This window comes from Haemaphysalis longicornis, unplaced genomic scaffold (assembly GCF_048455015.1).
Source record: "Haemaphysalis longicornis isolate Haplotype H1 unplaced genomic scaffold, Haemaphysalis longicornis Haplotype H1 scaffold_3, whole genome shotgun sequence".
In the NCBI taxonomy this organism is placed as follows: domain Eukaryota; kingdom Metazoa; phylum Arthropoda; class Arachnida; order Ixodida; family Ixodidae; genus Haemaphysalis; species Haemaphysalis longicornis.
In genome coordinates this window covers 35,265,478-35,289,943 of record NW_027526335.1, presented here as the reverse complement: position 1 = coordinate 35,289,943, position 24,466 = coordinate 35,265,478, and the positions used below count along the sequence as shown (strand labels likewise).

Below are 24,466 nucleotides of genomic sequence, written 5' to 3'. Positions count from 1 at the left end.
CAGAAAAACGGCCACTGCGGCCGGGAATCAAACCTGCGTCCTCGTGCTCAGCAGCACAACGCCTTAGCCACTGAGCCACCACGGCGGGTAGAGAGATACTTTTTTGAGCTTCCCATCTTTGCGTTACATGCAATTGTTCCTAATTTTCTTGCAGGCCAGGTAACTATGTCAATATTGCAATCTAACATTCAATCAATAAATCAATCAAAATAAACTCTCTAGCTGCATAGTCACTATTGCAGCAAGTGCCAGAGGAGTCGCATACATTCCAAAATACGCAGCCGCTAGTCTATTTTTTAGTGTCAGTTTCACTCAAATTGAATTTAGTTTTTTTTTTTTCCCACTTCGAGCTAACAGGGTATATATAACAGGGTGTGTATGCATGTAAAACATGAAACTATCATTTCCTTTTCTGATGAGCAAGAATTTGGGGCCCATTCACTGTGTGAATACGCTTGGATGGCATCAGCATTCTGTGTGCTTTGCAGCAAGAGCTACTCAAGGCAGCAGCATTGTACACGTTGTGGCACATGCCTGGGAACGCTTTGGCCAATACACATCTGTGGGCAACACTGCACGAGTGACAGTTGTCACAGTGGCAGTGAGATGCCTCCACGCCCAAGAGGTGGCCCGGAAAGCGCACAAACTGGCACGCACTATTGGTGCAACTCTGAACTGCAGTGTTGTCAGGCAGACTTAAACCATTGCGGCAGGTTGATGACAAGCTGCCCAGTCATTTGCACTGTGCACGAGGTCGATTCCTGGTAGCTGCAAGTCTCATGGAGGCCGAGTACAAAACCAGCCTTGCATGGCACAACTCGCAGATTCCCAGGCGACCTGAACTGGTTAATCTGTACACCTTCAGTGCAGTGAGCTGTGTATCTCAGGCCCAGGCCAATGGGAACATTTTCTGGAGTGCATATAACTGCTGTACCTCCTAGTGTGAAAGCAGTTGTCTGTTGTCTTTAGCTGCAAAGTGGCTCCTAATATGGTGGGTAACACACAGAAAACACAAGTAAGCCGAGATCAAAAGAAAATTGGCGAAATCAATCCGGAACATTTGCAAGTTGACCGCAAGGCGTCCTGAATGCAAGTCAGGTGGTTGGCAAATGTTGCAAGGTACAATCAGCTTATGATGGGCTCAGTGTTGGGGTAACCGCACATTAAGTGTTAAGGCTACACAAAGTTAATACCATACCCACTAGGGTGGATTAGCCAGCATCAATGACAGCTACCGTCAGAAGCTCATGGCAGACCCGCCAATTCCTATTCGGCTGCAGCTCAAATGTAATGCACCAAAGTAATTGCATAACTCAGTAACGATGGCATCTGCTGCCAGTCGGTTAACATCGCGGTGTGCGCTTATGCAGACACTAGTTTACACAAAACATGACCTTCAAGCGTGCCAAGAGAAAGTTGTGCTAGGAATCCTAATTTCACCTTAACTTTTGTGCGCTGCCGTACTTTTTCGGCAGAAATACGCAGACTCTACCATTCTCCAAGCAACCCGTTTAACTTGGGTGGTACAGGTCGGCATTTCTGCTTGCCACAAGCCGGGGCAAGCTTCCGCGCACAGCGGGTTAACAACACGGGATCCGTGAAAAAACATTTATAAGCACAGAAGGAAGGAGAGAAGGGCTCGGCTTTCAGTCCAGTTCATTTCTGTCGCCCAGTCAGAGCTTGGCTCTTCCGAGGCTACCGGCTCGCGTTGCGCCACTGTTCAATCCAGGCGCAGATTTTGTCCAAGTTGTCTTCCATGTCGTCGGGCGTGTTGCTGGGCAGCTCGAACACGACGTTGTTGTCGTAGGCCTCGCGCGCTTCGTCCAGAATCGTCTGGAAGATCTCGCACTGGACGTTCTCCTCGAGTTTCTTGCCCGTGTAGCCCCTGGCCCGCAGTCTGTCGTAGAGGAGCGTGTTGTCTGTGCGCAGCACGAACACAACGTCGAACCAACGCTTGGGGAAGAAGTCGCAGCCGTGGTATTCGACGAGGTTGCCGCCGGCCTGCTGCGAAAGCTTTTCGTCAAGCTCGTCGACCACGCGGTCTTCGTCAAGCACAGCACAGTCGTACTTTTCATCGTACCCGTCGAAGAGGTCGTTCTCTCGGGCCAGCTCGCCCACGTTGAGCCAATCCAGGCCCGTGCGCTGCGCAACTTCGGACGACAGCGTAGACTTGCCCGTGCCGGGGGTTCCGGTTATCAGTATGTTGGGCAGGTACCGGCGCGCCATGGCTGCTCTCGGGACTGAGCCGCTGATAGAACGAGCAGAACACGCAACGCTCCTGATGCTCCTGACTCAACAACCACGTGTCGCGACCATCTTGGACATGGAGGACTCGTGAAATTCGCCCGACGCAGCAGCGCATCACTGGCGCCACAGTGGCTGCCGTCACGTGGCCCACTTCTTGCTTCCGCATTGCATCGCGGCGCTGCCGTCGCCGCGACACTGTTGTTCGCAGCGGTGAGATGGCGCCACCGTACTCGCACTTTTGTGTTGATTCCTTCTCTCCGGGCCACGAGGCGCCACTTGGCCCAACGTCTGCGCCACGGAGGTCTGCGCTCCGTCTGCTCTGGATTGGATTGCGCAACGCGCAGAAGCGACCGAGGGCATGGCGCGGGCGGCGAGGCACGTAGGGCTGCGTAGGGTGCGTTCCAAAAGCGTGCGTTTCCACTCGCCCCAGCAAGTAGCGGACGACTGAAGTTCGCGCGTCCGCATACGTACTCGGCGATGTGGCTCAAAACAGACGCTTTGAAGCGCAGGCCTAGAAACAACACCTTCGAACACGGTTTTTCTTTTCCGTTAATTTAAAAGCACGAATTCAGGTTTCTTGCGCTAGAACGCCCTAGTTGGCGCCGAAAATTGTTCGAGAACCCTTATAAGCGCGGCTTATGCAATTCAAATTTCGTCTCTCTGAGGCTGTGTTTGAGGTAAGCGTCTCGCTGTTGACGGGAAAAAAAAAAAAAAAAACGTGGGGAACACTTTTTGCATTTGATGTTAGGAAAGGTACATATGCGTGATCAAAATGTTATAAGAAAAGTGATCAGAACAGTTGGGAAAGCGGCGTCCGTGAAAGCAGCTGGGCTGCCGAACCGAAACACTCAGGCAGTTCGAGGAGGCCGCTGTGCGCCAGAGGCCTCAAGAAGATGAAAGGTATCCTGCACGTGACCACACTGCTGGAGTTCAGGCGTCGCAGCGTTCAGGCTGCCGGAGGAGAGTGGCTAGCTCATGCCTCCGGCAGCCCACCATGGGTAGCCACAAGTGAAAAATCGAAGGAGGCGAAGTTTAGCTTGTTCCCATGCTCCAGTTGTGCGGCTGGGGCAAAAATACGATTCCTCCAAATGCTGCAATGGTGTTCCTGAATGTCAGCGAAGTTAAAGCACCCAAGCGTAAACTGACACCTGCAGTTAAACATGGGGGGTTCTTTTCGGAGTTCCATGGGCTTATTTAGCAATGTGGCCTGCAGGCAGTCATAATTCAGCTGTATGATGAACCAAATGTTCGCTTAAAAGTAAAATTTGGGTGATTCAGAGAGGTCCTGCTTGCATATTCATGCGCCTTCTACTTTGTGAGGCTGTATGACGACAGAAGCGGAATTCCAAATCTGTATTGACGGGACCGCCGCCCCGAGTAGTCGGAGGAAACTGGACGTGTAAGCGCTTAATTGCGACTCGACAAAGGGGGAGTAGTGCGAGCGTGGAAAGTGCTCAGTGCTGAGACGAATAAGTTAACCGAGTTCCAAACCGCTGTTTTGAACAGAATGCCAATTAATAACATTCACCGGGACGTCCGTCTACCAGCAGCACCTGGTGCATCGGGAGTTCGAACTTACTCGCGCATATGGGACATGCGCGTAACCCTAGCCATATAAAGTTTCGCTTTAAAAAGCAATGTGTAATGTGTAAGGTAGCATACAAACAGAGTGCTACCCAAACGCTTTTTTTTTCTTTTTTGTTGTTCCACTGCTCGCGACAGGTAAGCCGACTTTTGGCAGAGTGCATAGCCGCAGTTCGCAGGACGACTTCCGCCAGACGCACACAGGAGCGAGTTGCGTCGGCAGCCGTGAAGGCTCGAATTTCTTCACAATGAATTTGGTGATGCAGGAGAAGAGCAGGCTGGCTGGAGCACAGAAAACATGGTTGCCTACTTAAGAATAAATGCAGGGGATATGCCGGGGGTTGAGAATTAGGTTCAAGAATTAAGCGGCACAGTTTTCAGCTATATTTATCTTGCCGCGTTTTTTTTTTTTTTAATATTTTGTCGTACGTCGGAAGGTGCCATACAGAAGAGGTGGGCTTGTTTGGGGCCTTGGAGGAAACCAGCCTCGGTGGCCCCTAGCTCAACTCCATTCCAGCCACGGGAGACGTTTTTGAATCGAAAGCAGCAGAGCTGGTCTCCCTTCGTCGGGGACCCCGCTCTTGCACCTCACGTGGATTTCCCAGCTTGCCCTGAAAATTCTCCATGACTGGCCGGCCCGGATCCTCTTGTCCGCAGGTTTTCACATATCTCTGCCAAAGTGGGCCGCGTCAGCACGCGCTAGAGCCCGCGGCAACCGGCTTCGCGAACTCGCCGTCTCTGCTCCCCACTTCAGGCGCGAACGCACGTGAACTGGCGAGAAGAAGAGCCCGAGCGCTCGGCAGAGTGTTCTCGAAGGTCGAGCTGGCCGACGCCGGGCGCTCCTCACGAGGCACACGCTCACGCGCGCTCGGTTTCTTATCTTGGTGTTGTTTTTTTTTTGTTTTTTTTTTTCTGGTAACGCTCAACATCGGAACTTCCAACTTAAACAGCTGTTCTGTTAAAACGCAAGATACGGAGATCTCTCAGCGGCAAGTTCGGAAATCCATGGGGGGTGCAGCACCCACGTGCAACACCCGAGTCCCCTACGGACGGAGTGAGAGGGGCCGCCAGCTCTGCTGTTTCTCCAGCCCTGCACCGCTGGTGCAAGCTGCGCCAATTTTGGGTGGGGGGCTAGAATTTCGGTGTGTTTGTGGAGTGGTACTGGCTTTGAGGTGGCCACGACGTGGTGTTGTTCTCCTTCTGCTGGGAAGCTGCCCGGTGTGAATGAGCTAGCACGGCCTCGTTCCCTTCGAGGGACTCGTGGCCTGCTGATCAGATCGTATGCTCGTCGCAAAAAGTTCAGTGCGGGTTGAGAGATGCGGCCATTCAGAAAGTTCCTGCAGGCGGTGTGGGAGTCAGTGATGACAGTCAGGAATTCCCCGTTCGTTGTGGCAGCAAGAGCGGTGGCAGCGTCCTCGGCTGAGTGTCGATAAAAGTGGAACTGCAAATATTTGCTCGAGTGCCCGAGAGCGCTGACGTCAGTAGCGCCACTGTGTGCAAAGCGAAATTGCCCACGTCCAAAAGCTAGTCTCACACGACGCGGTGAAACAAAAATAACGGCGGATGCTTAGAATTTTCTGAGAATGAGAAGGCGAAAGCCCGTGTTGGACCTTCTGTCGATCTGCTCTGTGTTGAAAAGCCAGAAAGCCAGCTCGCATCATAACTCGCACGCGCACGCACGCACACGCACACACAGAGACACACACATTCGTTCGTTCTTCGCTGCTATCTTGCGAGCGAATCCTTCCGTTTACGCGACGTCGACGTGCACGCGGAAACGGGGTTCGCCGTCGCAGGAACGGAGAAGAGAGTCTGCTCGCAGTCGTGCCAGCGCGGCTACCGATAAGCAGACCTCCGCCAGCTTATTCTGATCTGTTGGCTGATGCTGCCGACTGCACTGAGCTGTCAGTTTCCGAGGTAGGAGTTGCGGCCTTCATGTGGTGCGTTAGAGAAAGTCGTGTTGCGATTTATTTCTGTTGCGGTGAATCCTCAGCGATTTATCTCTGGCAGCTCGAGACAAGATTCTGGCAGATCTCTGAAAAGGCTGAAATATTCTTTGGGTTTTTAGATTTGTTGATGATTTTTTTAATCATGTGTGATTTTACTGGACCACAACGACCCTGTGTTGAACCTTTTTTAGCGACCGGAGAATGATAGCATCCGCTTTTTTAGACCTGCGCATCCATTTCCACAAGGGTCGCGTGTGCTGGCTGTGTGAGCGTCGTGGAAGAAAGCCTTTGTTACCATTTCATTCAGCCCACTCAAAACTTGTCAAAACAAGCGTACCTCACTCATGTCTCACGAACGCACTTGCGAAATCATCTGCACAGCGACCCAGGAAAGTTTCCGTTCGCAGATTGACCGGCTCAGCACCGCTGGGCACCACCGGCCTCCGCTCGTGTCCGTGGCTGAAAGCCTGATTAGAAAAACGAAAATAAAAAATTCCCCGCATTTCCCCGAGGGGAAGAATGTGAAAGTGCGAATGCACGAGTTGAATTTGCGCGGTTCGGTAATGTTCGCGAAAGAGAGATCACACACACACACACAACTACAAAGAAAGAAAGATGCATTTATTCACAGACACCTATTTGTGTTGTCGTTGTACTTGATTGCTAGAGCGGATCTCAGCTTTGAAATTTCGTGTCAGTACTCCTTTAAGCGGGTGCATTAGCCCTTCTCACGCCCGATTCTTGGCCAATCCCCCACGTGGGTATGTGCCATGTCAGCGGCCAGGCTGCGCGCGCCCATCTCCACGTGCGCGGACATCGCCGGTGGACGCAGGTTCAGGGTCGCTTAAGAAGTGCATTCGCACTTAATAAATAAATAAATAAATCTGCAGAAATTTGGAGAATTATCAGTAATGCGTAGCATTCTTATGCCGGTTGTCATGAGTGTGAGTTTTTACAGTCAAAGTTTCTGGTTCTTCTAAATCCTGTCCGAACAATTATCTCCTTTTACGCTATTTCTGTTTGGCGCTCTTTGCCCCGGCTGGCCTTGCGCCAAAAAACTCTAACCATCATCATCATCATCCTTTTACGCTATTATAACGATTAGAAGTTGAACATTCACGAAATCTGCATAATTGTGGACATGCAGGCCGTTATACGGATTGCCATTCCGTAATTGCTTAATATTTTTCTTGTTTTTTAGTTCTTCAAAATTTCGTTCCACCAATTATCTCCATCTACGCTGTTATAACGACTACATTTGGAACTTTCGGTTAGCCATTTTGTGCATTTTTTTTATTTTTCTTATTTTTTGTGTTTCAAAATTTCTGCGTAGCAATTATCTAATTTACGCTAATATAAAGATTATCGGTGGAACTTCAGCAATATCTGCGTTATTATTGAAATGCAGGTCATTATACGGTTTGCCATTTTCCGTATTTTTTTTTCATATTTTTGTTATTTATCATTTTTTCAAAATTTCGTTCGACCAATTCTCTCCATTTACGCTAATATAACGACTACCGGTGCAACTTTCTCGAATATGCGTTATTGTGGAAATGCAGGGCGTTGCACGTTTCGCCATTTTTCGTTTTTTTTTTGTATTTTTCTGATTCTTTATTTTTTTCAAAATTTCGAGCGACCAGTTTTCTCTATTTGCGCCATTATAGCGATTACAGGTGAAACGCGATATCTGCATTTTTGCCGAAATGCAGGGCGTTACACTGTCCTGGCTGTGGGGGTACTCGGCAAAGAATGCTACGCATTAAAACGCTGCACAGATCGCCACGAAGGTGTTGCAGGGACAACTCTACCCAGGAAAAAGATAGCGGTGATTCCGCGCTTTCATAAGCTCTCCCACAACCTGAGGTTTGGTCAGCGTGTAGACTGTAACGTCGTATTTTCGGCGCCAAACAAATTGTCCCATGCAGCTAAGAAAAAAAAAAAAACCAATCCTGTCCGCAAAGAAAACCAAGTGCACCAGAAAGCACAAGAAAAAGTTCGTTCAATACGGGATAACGTCCGTTGGCTATTACAAGGCCACGTGGGGCTGTACTATTATGAGCAATATGAAAGGGAACACAGGAACGCGTGGCAAACAGCCTCGAAACAGACTCGGAGCGATACGCGGATGGCGCTGTGAAAAATAAAGGGGGAAAGGAGGGCGCTCTTCCATTAACTGTTGGCACTCCCACCACGCTGGCATTTCTACAAAGCAGCAGCCTACGTCATTTCGCCGATAATATGGTATCGTCGGAAAGCCAATAAGATGCACGGCGGGCATGGGAACAGTTGTTTGGTTCCGACGGCGGCCGCTGCGTATTACTCTGAGCTGGGTCTGAGGGTGTTTTCTACGCGTTCCTGTGTTCCATTTCATATTGCTCAATACTGTCTGTTTTGTGGCGGCTGTCCCCCCAAGTTTTATAAAACAACCACATTCTTTAAGAGCAGAAGCCAAATCACAAGGGAACCCGTTGAAGCTGCAAGGATAGAAAAAGCTTGTGATAATTGTGTTGTGAGCCTTCAATAACGATCACACAAAAAGAAATCTAATTCTTGGAAGCCAGGGAAATACGGATGTGGCGATAACTTCAGCAACGTCATAATTGTTTGGTAGGTTAGGCAGTCATCGTCACTCTACTTTGCGCGCGGTAGTTGTGTCTATCTATGTAAGTGTGCTGTCTATTTTCGCAACTTTCTACGAAGCGATCAGTTGATAGTGAGCGCTTGTGGTGCGCGTTTCTGTCCGTCCTTCGTCAAAATTTGCGCTGGCTGTTTCCAACTTTGTATCTTACCACAAACTAGCCTACATGGTACCTTTTTACAAATATCACTTTGCTTCTTAGCTTGAGGAGGAGGAGGAGGCAGAACAAACTTATATTAAGACTTTTGCTGTAGCTGATAGGTGGTGTCCCTAGTCCAGGGCTCCACTGAGCCTCGCCTTCCCCCGGGCCAGGTTGACCAGATGAATCTTGAATCTGGTCTTCCAGGCTCGAGCTGGCCAGGGCTGCCTCCCATAGCTCAAGTTTTTTCTCTGGTGTTGTGTCTGCATGCCAATTGCTGTGCACCCCCAGTTGATGTGGTAAATGGTAGGAGTGCTGCTGCAGGTTAGACATTCTGGGCGGTATTTTACCAGGTTACATGAGGCTATACCTGTGGAGGTTTGGATAGTATTTGTTTGAATCCGTCTCCGGGAAATGGCTTCCATTGCATTTAGCCTTTTTTGAGGGGTCGGCAAGAATGTCCTGGTTGCCCCGAGTGGTTCCAGTCTTTACCCATAGCCGCTGGGAAGTGGGGTGAAAAGCGGCGTGCTGCCACCCGCCCGGTTCGTCGATTCTCGGGCAATCCCTCGTGGTCGGGAGTCCAGGTCATTCTGTGCGTCCCATGTGGTCTTCCCTTGATCTTGTTCAGCATGTTTGCTGCCACTGGTGGTATTTTTCCTTTAACGAGTTCGTAGCATGCTTGCTGGGAGTCCGTAAGTATGTGCAGGCTCTTCTGCTGCCTCTCACCGTGGGCGAAAGCAAGGGCTATTGCTCCGGTCTCCGCTTCCTCGGCATTCGTGTTCTTAATAGTCAAGCAGTCTATTATGCTGTGGTCAGAATCTATGGCAGTTGCCACCGCATCGCGGTTGTTTTGTACATAGCTTGAGACCCCACTCCCTTTGCCGTAAACCTCGAGCATCTATTCTTTTATGAATGGTTTCCGTCACTACTCAACTCAGCTGGGCAACCTGCTTGCTTTCGTTGAACGCACACGGGACGCCACTGGCAACAGGAGTTCAACTGGCAACTCTGTGCGATGGCATCGCCTTGGAATGTACCAGTCTACAACACGCGCCCAAATCTTCAGCGGTCACTCACCTCGTCAGCTTCATTCTTTCTCTCCTCCCAAGTGCTCCGCACTTAAAGGGGCCATGAAGACAAAATGCACGTTCGGATCCTTCACCCCGATAGCAACGATGCCAATTTTATCGCAAACCTCCGACAAATAGTGGAGACAAAGAAAACCTGCGATGCGTGGCGACCTCCTAGCCACTTTCTGGCAACTTTTCTGTGCCGTCACCGAATCTTGTTTGTGCGATTGGCGGCCGCAGCACTAACCCATCGCTAAGAAGCATGACTAAACAAACGATTGCAGGGGGGAGTTTCGTTTGACTTCAATGCTAACGTGCAGTTAACGCACTGATACCCGTGCCACACGAACACGAAACATGACATAGGGGATTAATGACTTAATTTTTAGAGCCATTAATTCGCTGCTACACGCAAAAATCTAATACCATTCGCTCTAACGTCATTTTTGGTTTAATGAGTTCCGCACAACTCATTCGCCTTCACGAACGCCTTAAATCTGCCTACTCTCGAACGCGATGAGCACCAAATGAAACCGACGAAACTCTCAGCACCAGAGTGTTGAGGCGGAAACGTAGCTAAACTTCGAAATAAGGCTTTTTTTGTGCCCTTTTGGTGGCTAAGTTCTGAAGAAGACGAAGTTCATTAAAACAGCGGCAAAAAGCAAAACATCTTGTTACTGGTTGTTTTGAATTTTTCGGATTTGGCTATCGCTGGCAGGTGACGGCAGCTGCTGCAGCCACTTTTAGAAACGGCTCGCATCATTTTTTTAGAAAACACTATTTCTCATAACGTTTTCTTTCGCAAAAAACATTTGTAACCCTTGTATAAGGCGTTTTTCTCTACGTAAAAACTTCTAAAATATGAGTGCATTTCTCTTTTTGGTCATTATCACCAACATGCTTGCCAAAGTTATGTCATTCGGTATCTTAAGGCCTTAAACACTCGTGTACGTGTGGGGCGGGTATTAAATTTGTTTTAGTACTGGCGCATATGACGTCACTGTTGCCTATAACACGTCACTGTAGCGCGAAATTTGGAAGTGTTACAATACTTATTGCGTTTTTTTCGGTTAAAAAAAATGTCTTTCATGGCTGCAATGCGGCTGAGTGAGGTACTGAAGCCTAGATCTTTCAAATTAAACCAGGTTGTATTTTGTCTTCGTGGCCTTTTTAAAGACAATTATCGATGTGCGCTTCGCCTCGAATTCTGCTTTTCGCATGGGAAGTAAGCCGGTGCTAAGTTCCATTCCGAGGGAAATCGGGTGTTACTGCCGTTTAAATCTTACTTAAATGGGCCGTGAAGACAAAATAAGTGTTTATTTTTGTCAAAAGGCTGCCTAGTTTCAGTACCGATAATGCCGATATTAGCGCAATCTCTCAACAACTAAGCTAGATATTAGGAAATGTCGCTGAAACAGTGGCTACTGATGTACCACTTTCTGGCCAGCATGACGTCACGAGGATTGGCGGCCAGCCACCAAATTTTATACCCTCAAGAAACACAACTGCGTCTGCAGTAGCGCATCTAGTTTCCCTTTCCATTTTATCGTGCCACTTGCATCCTGACAAACCTGTAGTTCACATACAAGTTCTGTTCTTAGTATTCTCCCTTTTACGTCGCAGCTGATATCATGTAGCGTAAAGTTCGAAAGTTTCGCTTTTGTTTTCTTTTTTGTAGGAAAAAATAAAACACCTCTCGGTTCTGGAATAGAGTTAATCACCGCTGCAGGCTGTCAAATTGCGCAGACTCGTCTTTTGCCTCGACGGTCACCCTTGAGTAGCCATTAGTCGCGGCGCGTGTTGTGCGCGAGCTCCCAGATTCCGCCAGCGGGAACAGTACTTTCGCTCGGTCGGCGCGCCGGCGGGTCGCTCCCGAAAGGTAACGGCGGCGGGCGTCGAACCCGGGGCTCGGACAGCGGCGGCAGCAGCTCAGCTGCCGTTCGCGGGGAGGAATGTCCGCGGTGGCCGGCTGTGCCAGTGACCTCCGCGCCGGCTGCGGCGGCAGCCGGAGGGGTTCGTGACCTTGGGCCTTTCCCCGCGGCCCGTTGTAACGGGAACAGCCCCCTCCCGTTTCCCTTTTCAAAGCTCTCGAGCGGTTGGTCGTGTCTGCGGGCCCCGCTGTTTGCTGCTCTTCCGTCGCGCACTGATTGACTCTTTTGAGTGTCCGGAACGTCGTCGCGGGCCACGCTCCCGCCACGCTCCGGGTCGGACGCATCTGTCCCGGCCCCTAATTGTACCCCCCAGGTGCCTATAGGGGAACGCGCCCGAGCCGGTCGTCGGCCCCGGCGTCGGCCCGGACGAGTTGAGCCCACAAAGTGGACCCGTTGCGACCCGGCGTCCGACTCCAATCGGCGGACGCGCGTTTTCGAAGCCATTTTGTTTATGAGATGGGCACGGTGGCCTGCACGATGCCTGTGTGGGCGCGCATATCACTGCCATTGCAGAACCTGTCCGAGGGATGTTCCCCTGAACTAGCGGGCTTGGTGCGCATTTCGTTTCTGTCTCGTGTCGTACATGCATGGCCTGGATGCGGCGGCGGACAGCAGCCGGTGCTACGCTCGCGAAAGCGCTGAGGGTCGCGGTTCATTCTTGGCATCGTGAACAGCGTGGCTCGGCTGCCCCCATCGACCTGCGGCTTGCAGGTACTGCGCGATTCGAGCCGGGAGGTCGTGAGCTTGCGAGAGTAGGCCCTCTTGGGTTCTGCAGGACGACGGTCGGGTCAGTGAGGTTCCTCGAGGCCGGCCATGTCCCCGCCAGGCCGTCAGAGCGCCGGAGCCGAATTCCATCGCGGCTGCCCGGTGTCTTGCCGCTTCCTCGGTCGAGACAGCAATTTTCTCACTTGACCCACGGTTGTGCGTTCACCGCTCCCAGCGGCGGCCTTCCCACCGGTGCCTTGATGTCGGCACGGGGGCCCTCATGATAGGCTGCCCATGCAGTGCCAATGACCGCTAATGCAAAATTGTGTGGTCTTGAAGATTTCGCCTCACTGAGCGTCGTATTCTTTTCCCGCGGTTGTAGTGTCGCACGGAGCCTCATTGCTGTTCTCGCGTGTTCCTCACAGTGCTGGTGACGGGGTCGACCAGTAGGCCCGCGTTTCCTTGGGGGCGCTTGCCATGTGGGTAACCCCAGTTCAGTGGATGGGCAGCGTTCGAGTGAGCCGTTTGTCACAGCTTGCTGCTGTGATGGCTGTCCGTGTGAGCGATTGTGTTCCGGCCAGTTTTTTCTTTTACAGTTTGCAGCATCGTCCACTAGGTACATGGGCTGCGTTCCCTAATGTGATCTCCGTCCCGCTTGCTCGTCCCGCCGCGCTGAACGGCCGTTACAGCAGTGCTGCCGGTGGGCGTGCTCGAGTTGGGCCTGCGGCAGCGCGCGTCACAATCCACGGGTACGAGCTGCGAGCGCAGTAATCGGAAGAAGCGCTCTTGAAGCCGGACCATCGAGCAGAGTCTTGAACGCCGGTACCCGGTCAACTATTCCCGGGTTCTGGCAGCGGAGCTGCCGTAGCATCAAGGCCAGACGTGCTCGCTGCATGAGCACCGGCCGTCTCTTCTTGGGGGCTCTAGCTCGTTCCGCCTAGACGCGATGGCTTGCAGCGTGTAGGCACGCGATATAAGACGCACCGTCATGCTCACGACCCCCAGCAGATCCGGGAAAGACACTGGAATCGAGCCCTGTCCTTTTTGACATGGCTCTCGCATCGTGTACCGCATGATGCCACATTCCCGCTGGGGAAGGTTGGCCCGCGAGAAGCTCAGCAATTTAGTGGCGCCTCGGAAGCCGTTCAACGCCGTGGCGTCACGAGTACCCGGCCCGTAACTGCACTACGGGACGGATCACGAGCGCTTCGAAGTCCCAAAGGGGGAGAAATAGAGAGAAAGGTTTTTTGAAGACGATAGTCTTTCTTGGGCTACTTAAACCCAGAAATGTTGTTCTGTCTGTCTGTCTGTCTGTCTGTCTGTCTGTGACTCGATTCAGCCACCCGGCCAAAGCGAAACAATGCCTGCGCAATAGTCTTATATAGTCACAGCTAAATCTACCCGTCTATGTCCGGTGTAATGTTCATACTTGTCAACATTTTTGAAGAAGAACAAGACATTACGCAAATATGAGACAACAAATCAATACAGAAGTGATATTTGCAGTGTTCCTTTATAAAAAAATCAAACATGCTTGACTTTTGGGAAATTAAATACTTCATCAACTGCAGAAAAAGAATTCACTCCGCCGTCGCCCGCGCTAAGGTGGCTAGAATTACCCGCGCCATTATAGCTTCTGGCGACATTTTAAGAAATCAACCGGCAACAGTTCCGCAAGGTTACACTAGATAGGTTCCACGTTCTGCTTGCAACGCACGTGGAGTAGGTAAACGCGGTTCTATAAACGTTGAAGTAGGGCGCCTCGATTAACGCGCGTCTTCGCCGTACGGCAGCGCTCGCATCGAGACACCCGGTTCTGTGCAGTGGAACGCGGGAAATGTAAAATGATTTAAGCAAACCTTTGGCGTCTTTACCTGACGCAAGAGGAACAACATGAGAGGTGAGCAGGAAAGCGAAGGGAGGCATTTACTTCGCAAAAGCCGATAAAGACTATCGTCTTTTGACTGCATTTGCAACGAAAGGAGCAGATACGCGGCCAATTTTAAGTGCGAATGCACTTCTTAAAGGGGCCCTGAAAGGCATTTTGAGCACACTAAATGAAGTAGCGCAATCGTTAGATTGGGTCGTCAAGGTCATCTGGGCCAAGTATTACTCTTTTACGCGCAGCGGAAAGCTCACACTTTTGTTGCAAAGTTTGTCGCTTTTTTCTCACCCTTTCCTTCGTGTTTTTGGACGCCGCCATCTTCACATGTCTACATCATCGATTTCCCGATGTTCGTCATGAGCTATACATCCTGCTATTGGGCGGCTTTTTCACGCACTTCCGGCAAAGAGATGAGTCGTCTGCTCAGCGTCGACTCGCCGGCTGATCTGCCAGCGTAGTGCCGGAGTGCTTGGACATTTTACGACAAACGAAACAAGTGTAAACAAACGCTTAACCGTTCGTATTGAATGCAACACGGCCATAACACGACATGGATATTCTCTTACCGGAGTACGCCCCATAAAGAAAGCGTTGAAGCCCCGTGGCACTTCTTTCGTGCAATCGCAGAGAACGCCCTGAGCCGAATGCCCAGGTTTGACGGATACATTTTTTTCCACTTCAAAACAATCCAGAGATGCGTTTCGAACGAACACAACGTCACAACATGCGTTGCAAGTCTGAACCGCGATTGACAGACGATGGGCTGCCTCCTCCTGCCCCTCGTAAATTCGGCACTCACCTCGCGCGCGGTTTGCGGGGACGAACAGCAAGTCACTTAACTCTGGCGCGCAAGCCGAGATGGCTTTTAGCCACGCACACTGCACATACCCCATGCGAGGTTGAGTCGTACGTCGCTCGAGAAAGATAATCCAGGCCATGGGAAGCACTATCCACCCGTAGAAGCACAACGTCGCATTTCATCGCGAAACAAAGGCGTCCACAACACACACACCATCGCCTCCTGTAATGCCAAACGCATCTCGCACTTCCAAATGAGAGTGAGTAGTATGCCTGCAGTGCCCATATGCCGCGAGGTGGGGCCCCAAGCTGAACCGGGATCACGCAACCGTAACTGACCTCTGGGGTGGTTTGTGCCTTGTTGCCAAGGCAACCGATGTTTGAGATCGTCAAAGAAAGGCGCTCGCTCCAGCGCTAGAAAGCTCAGAGCCGCGCCGGAGCATGTTTAGCCAACGTTGCCGCTCTCCACCACGCGTCGCCCCAAGCTGAACTGGTCACATGGTTGAAGCGTTTTGTGCACGGGTTCTGTATCGGCTTAAAATGTCTTTTTCACATGGCGCCGGCAGGTATTACCACCACCGCAAAATAAGACCCGGCACCAGCGGGGCCACATCTGATACGGCGCTTTTTGGATAAACAGTGCGCGGTGCATGAAAGGGACCGAGCGCAAGATCCTCCCCAGCGGCTGCGAGTTCGCCGCCGATTAAAAGTCACGTGCTGCACTGCAGCAACGCACACCGCGAAAGGGCAAGGCCAGGCCACCGCACACATGCGGCCAGATTTTTCGTTCGTTTATCCATCCTTCAGCGGAGTGCGGAATTCATGGTGTCAACAAAACTTGCACGTAGCAGACGGCAGTCGGAGGAGCGTAATGCGGAAGTACGTCACCGCTGACTAGCGCAGCATCATGGGAGGCAGTGCTCGCGCGCCGTCAACAGTTGAAAAGAGGAGGAAACGCGGCGCGACGATAATGCGCGGTTTTTGATTTACGATTTCTCAGCTAATACTCATCGCTTTAACAAAATTCTTGCGGGAGGAGATTGCTAATACATTGTCTTATTTGGTTACATGTAGATCCATGCATCGGCGGAAGGTATTTCAGGACCCCTTTAAGCGAGCCTGAATCGTCCGCCGCCGTAGTCCGCATAGCAACAGCTGCGGGTGCGCGCGCTCCTCGTCTTCCCTAGCAACGGGGGGAGATGGGCGCGCGCTGCCTGGCCGCGTCCCCATGGCTCATTCTTGTTGTTGTTCCTGCTGACATGGCACATACCCACGTGGGGGATTGGCCAGGAATCGGGCGTGAGAAGGGCTAATGCACCCGCTTAAAGGAGTACTGACACGAAATTTCAAAGCTGAGATGCGCTCTAGCAATCAAGTACAACGAAAACACAAATAGGTGTCTGTGAATAAATGCATCTTTCTTCTTTGTAGTTGTGTATGTGTGTGTGTGTGTGATCTCTCTTTCGCGAACATTACCGAACCGCGCAAATTCAACTCGTGCATTCGCACTTTCACATTCTTCCCCTCGGGGAAATGCGGGGAATTTTTTTATTATGCATATGTCCGGGGGCCTGTTTGTGTTCCCATTAACCTCTCGTCTCCAAGCCGCTGCCTGATGTACGCCGCCAGTTGCCCTTGTTCTTGACTGCTGCAGCAACGCTGCAGCCATCCTTGTGGGGTTCCCAACGAGAGATAAGCTGCAGCCGTTTGTCGCCTTCTCAAGTTTCTGCCCGCTGTTGTCACCGGCATTGTTGCGTCCAACATCTTCACATTGATAGCACACGGGCGCAATCGCAAGGCGTAAACTTCGCACAATCCTTCCGGGTTTTCGATTGCGAAGCGTACTTGCGGAATGATGTGCAACAGTCGCGAGACGCGGGTGGCTACAGAACGTTTTTCAAGATCATCTGAATTTCCTTTTGAGGGTTATCACCTCAAGACCAACGCAGAACATCATCTCCCGCTCCTTTACCCACTGGGAGAAAAGGAACGTTGATACTACTACTATTGCTACACGTTATATGACACGGGCTGTTCTCTGTTTCTGTATTCTGCGGCCTACACTTCGTAATCTTGAAAGAAATCAAGCTGTAGACTTGGAAAAAAACCAACTCGCCAGCGACCGGTTGTATCGTGTCTCCAAAATGAAACTCAAGGCGCCAAAAACGTTGCGCAAGAGGGAAATTAGCTGATAATGTGGGCGAAAATCGTCGTCCGCGCCGCTTGCCGCCGCTGCCGTGCGAAGAACGCTTCGCGTTCTGCCCGAGGCTGAGACCGCGGCCGCTGAGCGGGAAAACCACGGGCGTCAATATAACGCGCGTGGTACACAAACTTTCGTTTCTTTACTTACGTTTTTCTCGCGTTTCTTTACGCACAGCTTTACTTTCGTCCATATTTTCGCCGCGCTGTAGTCGAACATGTCAGCGTGGTCTTTAGAGCAGATGTTTACACGAGTAAAATGGAGTCAAGTAGCCACCAAAAGTGCCTCATTCAAAAAATCCGAATGTAGCGTATGAGAGGTCTACGCGTCTCCGACTTTTCTCAGATTGGCCTGTAAAAAATGTTTTTGTTGCTCTGTTATTTGCAATGCCTGCACATTTGCTCCTGTATATTTTGGCATGTGCGTGCAGCCACATGTTGCGGTTGCGTGAACCAGTCAGGCTGTCTTTAAGGGACCCTGCAACGCTTTCGATAAACGCTTTCACTCTTTCCTTCGCGTCTGGCACCACTGCGAAATGTGTTGTTATCGCCAGCACGTGGCGGCAGTGCGTTATTTGCTCGTCGCAGCAGACACTCCTTCCGTTTCTGCTTTGTTTTTGTGGATTTATTTTTAAAGTTGCTATCGAATGCGTTCATTGCTGCAACTGAAGGAAAACCGGCCAACAGCCGGTACATGGGCTTAGTGACGTAGTTCGAGCCGTTGAAGAGCGCCAAGGCCGGGAAAGACAGAAAAATCTTTTGAGCGGGTTTACAAGTTATCTGATGGGCATAGAGCAGTAATTTTTGGCTGAGATACTTTATGACTCCCCAATCTAAGTACTGGGTGTGCTGGGGGACTACGTTCTGCAAGTATTTAAGATTTAAAAAAAAAGTTGAAGAAAGCGTTGCAGGGTCCCTTTAAAACAGCGTTTACTCCGGGTATCTATTGTCAAGTATACATGTGATGGTTCAATAAAATATTATTATTATTATCATTGAACCCCCGCAGGTTTTGCTTTTAAGTGCCCCATTGTCCGGCGAGAGCAATGTCCACCGCCTTAATGAGTAAATAAAAACACATTCGAAATAAAAAAAAAAGCACACGTGAGTTCGCGTGCTAGCTGAGCCTAGGCCTCCAGAAAGGAGCCGAGTGCGTTATGCAGACACAAGTGCCGCGAGGAATTTTTCGCTTCGATTTTGTGGCGTCGCCTCTTTTATTCGAAGCCATTTTCAGCAGCCGTTGCGACAAGCAGGGGTGAGACAGCTGCGCATATTGCGCAGATTTGATACAAATTTGTTTTCCTGCGCCAGGCTGCTCCAAAAGCTTGAAAATAGCAAAAATTGCGCCAAACTGCTCCAAAACAGTCTGAGAGCCAAGGATTTTAACGCTCCCGTCAGTTCCAGTGCGGAAAAATGCTTACTGACGGCATAATTTTCCAGCACCCCCAAGGTGATGCTGTTTGTAAAGGTTTAATTGATTGATCATTCCATAAAAAACCTGCTTAAAATTGTCCCTCGAGGTAGTTTTTTTTTTTTTTTTTTCGAAAGTCTCAATGTCGGGTTGCACATGTTATATTCTGTGCGTTTTTAAAATTTTCCCATTGAAAACCATTGCAAAGTCCTGTAGAAAAAATGCTTAGGTTTACTGAGGCGTCAAACCGCTTGTGCAAGTTAATGAAAAAACTGCAATTTTTGGAGCGCCGTATCTCCGGAACGACATTACTGGGCACCGCCACCTTGGTGTGATGAAGATATGAAAACATGGCCGCCGGGCGAAGCAATTCCTTGTGGTTCAGGCAGAGCGCTCTTCGCCAATTTCTACCTTGGTTTTAGTTATGGGGGTGGCTGGGTTTACATTTAGTCGTTTGATCGGTTGCTGGAAGGGGCGCGACTCAAAAGACGGGAGCTCATCAAAAACAACATGGCGCCCGCGAATTCGCCGTGTTTCGGCCTTGAGTGTGAGGCCGGTACGTGCTTGAAGTGAAATTTCGGACTCATTGCGGTGTTATAAAACACTGAGTTATTGATGCCTTTCCCAGCGGACTTGCGAGCGACGGGAATGGGACGATCGACGCTGCAGAAGTGGCGGCGCAGGCTACATCGCCGCGAAATGTTCAAGCAGTCTTCGATAGCGGGGCGGGCTGTTATTGCACGCTAGTAATAATTGTTCATTTATCTGAAGTGAAATTTATTGCCAAAAGAAGGGAGGTGGATAAACATACCAACGTTTCTCAGATTACGATCGTAGTGAACATGCACCTTGGGGATTGAAATGGGAGGGCTGGTGGGGTGCGACGACTGTGACCTCGCTTTGGCCGTGGCTCTACACTTGTGCGATAATAAAAATGCCTTACGATCGCTTAGTTTTTCAATTCGATATTATCAATGGAACTCCACGCTATCTATGCATAGAGCCTAAGAATTCAAAAATGGCTAGTAAAAAGGTAGTGCAGTTCGTACCTTGTGATACCCTGGTAGAAAAACTTTATTGAAAGGCTGTTTCAGTGTTATGTACGTTCAAAACCAATTAAAAAGTGCACTTTTCACCCGTGAGTTGCCAAAAAATTGATTTTTTTGGCTCCTAAGGTGATATAATAAATGTCGTTCTTCTGCTCCAAATCAAGGTTCTTCTGTTCCAAAATCGATTTTTCGCTGCTCCAAAAACTGCTCCCAAATCTGATTCAGCTGTCTCACCCCTGGACAAGCATTTTTTCCGTAACCGCGAGCGTTTAGATTATAATAAGTAATGTTAAAAGTTCATTAAAACATTAGCAGTGGCTCGGCTATGCAGCCAGCTCGGCTATCCAGGATATACGTAGCCTGATCTAAGGTTCAGCTGGTTATTCTTAGCTTTCCTGGTTGTCTATAGGATCAGCTTGATTATCATGCTTGCTGCTGCTTCAATGACACACACACGGTATACGCATTATGTGACACATGTACATTTATCAAGCGGCTCCGGCGCAGCGTCACCAATCGCCTTGGAGCTAAGCTGGTTCCACAGGCGCACGCCGGTGTTGCTGCGACGGACGAGCCATCGGTTCCGCACCTGGCCACCCCTCGCACGATCATCAAGTGGACCGGGCCGCCACGTGCGGAACGGAGGTCGGCGTAGACGCTGGGCGCGTGGGGTGTCTGAGAGACGCCGGGCAGCGAGCAACGTTCTGTACGCCGAATGACGTCACTGCTCTTCGCGCATGCGCAGCACGGCTCTCCAGGAGCCACGCGAAACTGCTCAACCTCGGCCAGTGTAGCTCACGCTACAATAAGCTCTTTCTCAACGACGCGCCAGCGCCGCCTGGTGGGGTTTTGCTCCATGGCGTCCATTCTCTCCCAGGTGGTTTCTTGCGGCCCTGTGATTGTGTTCCCGCTTCAGCCTTCTCTGTTATATGTACCACGCTCTTATTTTCCCAAAACGATAATGGTGCTACTATTCGATGCGCAGTGAATCAGTGAAGATATCAGCGCCATTGTTCCGTCGCCATCCCGACTCCGTTTTTTTGTGGACTTGTGCGAGGCGCCGATTGCGATTTTGAACAATGCAAACACAACGAAAAAGTTTACGTGGTTTCTCACGTGATAAACAGTGAAAATTTTAAGTAATTTTGCGGAATATTTACGCCGGCTATCGTCACTGACATCACGGCCAAGAACACTTTATTTTGTCATCTCGGGAGTGGCGCCGCTACCGGGGGTGGCCTCGGCGGAGCCGTTGGCGAAATGCTTTAGCTTCCTGCGCAAAGATGGCACCCTGGGTGCGTTGTTGAGACACTCGATTACGTTTCCCACTTCCGGTGATGAGCGGTGGAAGACTCGGCGCTTCGGCAGCAGCCACCACATGCCAGCCAGCAACTTGGGCCCGGCGGACTCACCGCATCCGTCAGCAGCAGCAACTCAGACAAGAGCGACGCGTCAAAAGTAAAGGGCGCAGAGCTGTCAGGCGGTGAGGAACCAATGCGCCAACAGCTGAGGGCCCCCCGAAGAAAGCGCGGATCATTTGCAGTACTTGGGCAAGCCGTGCCCGATTTTGCTTGCACGTGACGTCACCCTTTCTGGAGTACTGCTCTCAGCTTTCCCAGTGCTGCTCTAGATAACAGCGGCAGACAAGTTCGCACCTTTGCACCGTGCAAGCAGTGAGGGCTCCAACATGGCAGCTGCAGTGACGTCAGTGCAAGCTATGTATACGCACAGAGGCGTGACGTGCGGTCACGTGATACGCGGCGCGGGCAGGGAGGGGATGGTTTTTATCGTTTGTGTGATTGCTTACATGCTGAGGAGATAGGATCATGATGTCAGAGGCAGTCATTTCTTCCCCGTTCCGCGATTGCTTCCGTCCCGCGGCAGCAGGCGCAAGCGAGCGGCTGCGACGGCGTGACTGGAGACGGAGAGAGCGCCGAGACGGGTGCACGCAGCGGCGCCATCGACGGCCCAGAACTGAGGCCACCTTCCGTGGCCGCGGATCTCGGGCATATTTGAGGCAGTACACTCGTACATTAACGAACGCTGCAGTGTTCTTACAGCGGCGACAATTCCTGCATGTTCGGACGACTTAAACCGCACACATCCAGTCGACTCGGCACGAACAGCTGCGCTATATGTGCTGTCGTGGCTGGCCGAGGCAAGAACGTGGCCCACAGGTTGGGCCATTGCTGGTGTCTCGACGTTCGTCGCCTTGGGTGGCTACGGGCAGCAAAGTTATTCAGCAATCGCACGCGAGGCAGCGTCCATGGGCGGGCGCTGCGTCGCGGGTGATGGAGAGAGAGGACACTTGATTGAGCTCGACGGAAGTGCATGTGTTTGTTGCCCGAGCAGTCTTGGCGCGTCACTAGGAGGTTCATGGTCCTCCATTCGCCTGCTGTAAAGAGGCATTCCAGTATGTATTGAATGGTAAAGTTTGCGTTGGACGGTGCGGGGGAAAATTAGTTCCTCATTGCAATTGTCGGAGTGTTGTTTCCTAATCGAAATCAAGATTAGGACGCAGAAGGGGGAGGGGGGAGGCGGTGCACGGGGAATGGCTTCTAGTGGCACGGTAAAATTGCGTGATATCTTGGTGTGTGAAAAGTGGTGTGGGATCTCGGGGCTTGGTGGTTCAGTTGGCGAATCTGTTCACGGGAAAAGTTGTCACCCGTTAGAGAAGAATAAGCAGGCGTCCGCACGATGCCAAGTTGTCTAGTAGTATGTCACCGTTGAAGCAGCCGGAGTGTCGTTGGGGCCTTGGCAGGAAAGTTTGGCAGGCTGTTTGAAGGCCCGTAACGATGACTTTTCTGGGGTGAGGGCATTGCCCAGTTCTTGGTGTTCCCGAGGGGAGGTGATCAGATTGCTTCCGAAGCTCGTTGCGTACATGCGTTCGTGGGTCTGGCTGCAGGTGGCTCTTAGCTGGGGTTTATATTCTTCGTTTGGGGTCTTACTCATTACGTGTGTGCCACTCTTGTCTGGGAGAGGCGCCTGCTGAGTTCGCTCGGCACGGCCTGTTGACGATGTTTCCGGAAGACTGATTATGTATGTGTGTGACGGGGCTGTCGACTGGACAAGTTCATCAACGGTGCCGTGAACACCCATGTGAAGGAGCTCACTGGCTGCCGAAATACTCGGGGCAAGTACGAGGGCTTGTCGGAGGGCTTTGCGAATGAGCCGTTTCAGTGTCTCTGTGTCTTATCTGGTTAGGGCAGTACCAGTGACCGGCCTCTAATCATGCGCACGGCCTGATCGGCCACACTGCAATATTCGAATATGGCCAGGTCGTTTTTAGCACTGGCTTGTACGGTCAGGCCTCATATCTAGAGTGAATTGCCAGGATGGGTCGAATGTCCATCCAGGGCTACTGACGTGATGCCGGGTGATGCACTAAATGGCGGCAGCTTGCTGAAGGCGCGTAAATTGTACCTGAGGAAGCGTCTCAGCCGATAATTAAATTTCCTCAAGATGGGACTACACAACGCCGTGGACGAGCTCGTTGAGGAACGCTTGTGGTATCAACTGTCCGCGGCCGGCCGAAGGCTCCTCGAGAGACTGAGTGGACTGCGCAAAATAAAAGCCCACCTAAGGAGCTCCCTGAATAGTGGCGGAAAAGCGGATGTGGATACGCCCTGTCACACGAAACATGCGTTCTGAGCACCGTAAAGACAGACGGACGGCGAGGTTAAACAAATTGTGCGGTGGCAACGCCATAACAATGGACACTGACGCAGCCGAGCACAACGGGAGAGCCATGGTGGCGGTCGTGACCGTTGGCTTTACGGGCCTACGCACCCTCAACGCGCGACACCGAAGAGCTGGCCATAGCTCTAGGGCTTACCCAAGGGCGGACTTTCGAGATGCTTGCCCAAGTATCGGCAGCAGTTCCCATCCTGCGGATCACATTGCCGAACCGGAAGGTCCAGATCGTCCGCACCCCGGCCCCCTCCGTCATGCAAGGCAATGAGTTTGCCCATTCATGGCCCGAGCCGTGGCCATGCCAAGCCACGCAAGGGGAACCGGAGCCCACCGTATACGACCTGCCATGAAATGTGCAAAGGCAGGAAGACTGTCCCAGCCCCAAAGCTGACGAAAACGTCGAAGCCACTGTCAGATTGCTTCAAACTCCCCCCTTCGGAAGGGAATCTGCTATTTCCCACCCAGTATGCAAATTTTGTGGACAACCAGGCACATCATCGTGGAGTGCCAGTGCAAGCCAGACCATGCTGGGCGCGCTCTTCTAGTGGAGCGCTTGATAAAAAGACGGCGCGGACACTCCTGAACCGAGGAGCCACTCCGGCCGCCGAAAAAAAAAAAAAAAAAACGTTTTATTGAGCCGGTGAAGCGGGAGTGGTTCCTTACCTATTCCAGGAAGCCATGTGATGAGCGGAGAGGCCAAAAGTGTCTAGGCATCCAGACCGCTGCTGGTCACGAGGTTCTCCCTCAGGGATGGGAAGGGGGGTGGAAGAGGGAGCATGTAGGGATTGTGCTTTCACTCTAATATGATGTGAGGCAGGGTGCCGGGTAGCAAAGAAAACGTACATTCGACAGGGGATTGCGCAGGGAACTTATAGGATGGAGGCGGATTGGGTGAGGGAAGGTGTATTACTCTGCAGTCGCAAAGTAGTGATTCTTCTTTTGAGAGTTTAGGATGTGGAGGAGGGAAGTGCTGTCACTCGATCCGGTAATATTGTGTAATATATTGCAAAGTAAGTAGAGGGATGGACGATGCGGTCTCCTCGGTAGCGTGGAGGGACAGCGCGCAGTCTTGGTGGTCAGCCAATGTTTTACCCCGTCAGTGAGGAATGGCCAGGGGTCCAGATGAGGGTAACTTTCCGACAGTGTTGATGCTGCCACAGTAGCA

At 51.2% G+C, this 24,466-nt stretch overlaps 2 protein-coding genes across 7 annotated transcripts in view; one reads left to right on the top strand and one right to left on the bottom strand.

The window, feature by feature from the left end:
* LOC144174273 (uncharacterized) overlaps positions 1–24,466 on the top strand; it is a 299,423-nt gene that overhangs the window by 165,060 nt on the left and 109,897 nt on the right. The window lies entirely within an intron of this gene.
* Positions 1,595–2,403, bottom strand: Ak6 (adenylate kinase isoenzyme 6). Its single transcript, XM_077702884.1, has one exon. The coding sequence runs from the start codon at positions 2,224–2,226 to the stop codon at positions 1,696–1,698; it is 531 nt and encodes a 176-aa protein (XP_077559010.1). The 5' UTR covers positions 2,227–2,403; the 3' UTR covers positions 1,595–1,695.

Coding starts and splice junctions, on each gene's coding strand:
- Ak6 (XM_077702884.1), bottom strand. CDS start 2,226: ATGGCGCGCCGGTACCTGCCCAACATACTGATAACCGGAACCCCCGGC.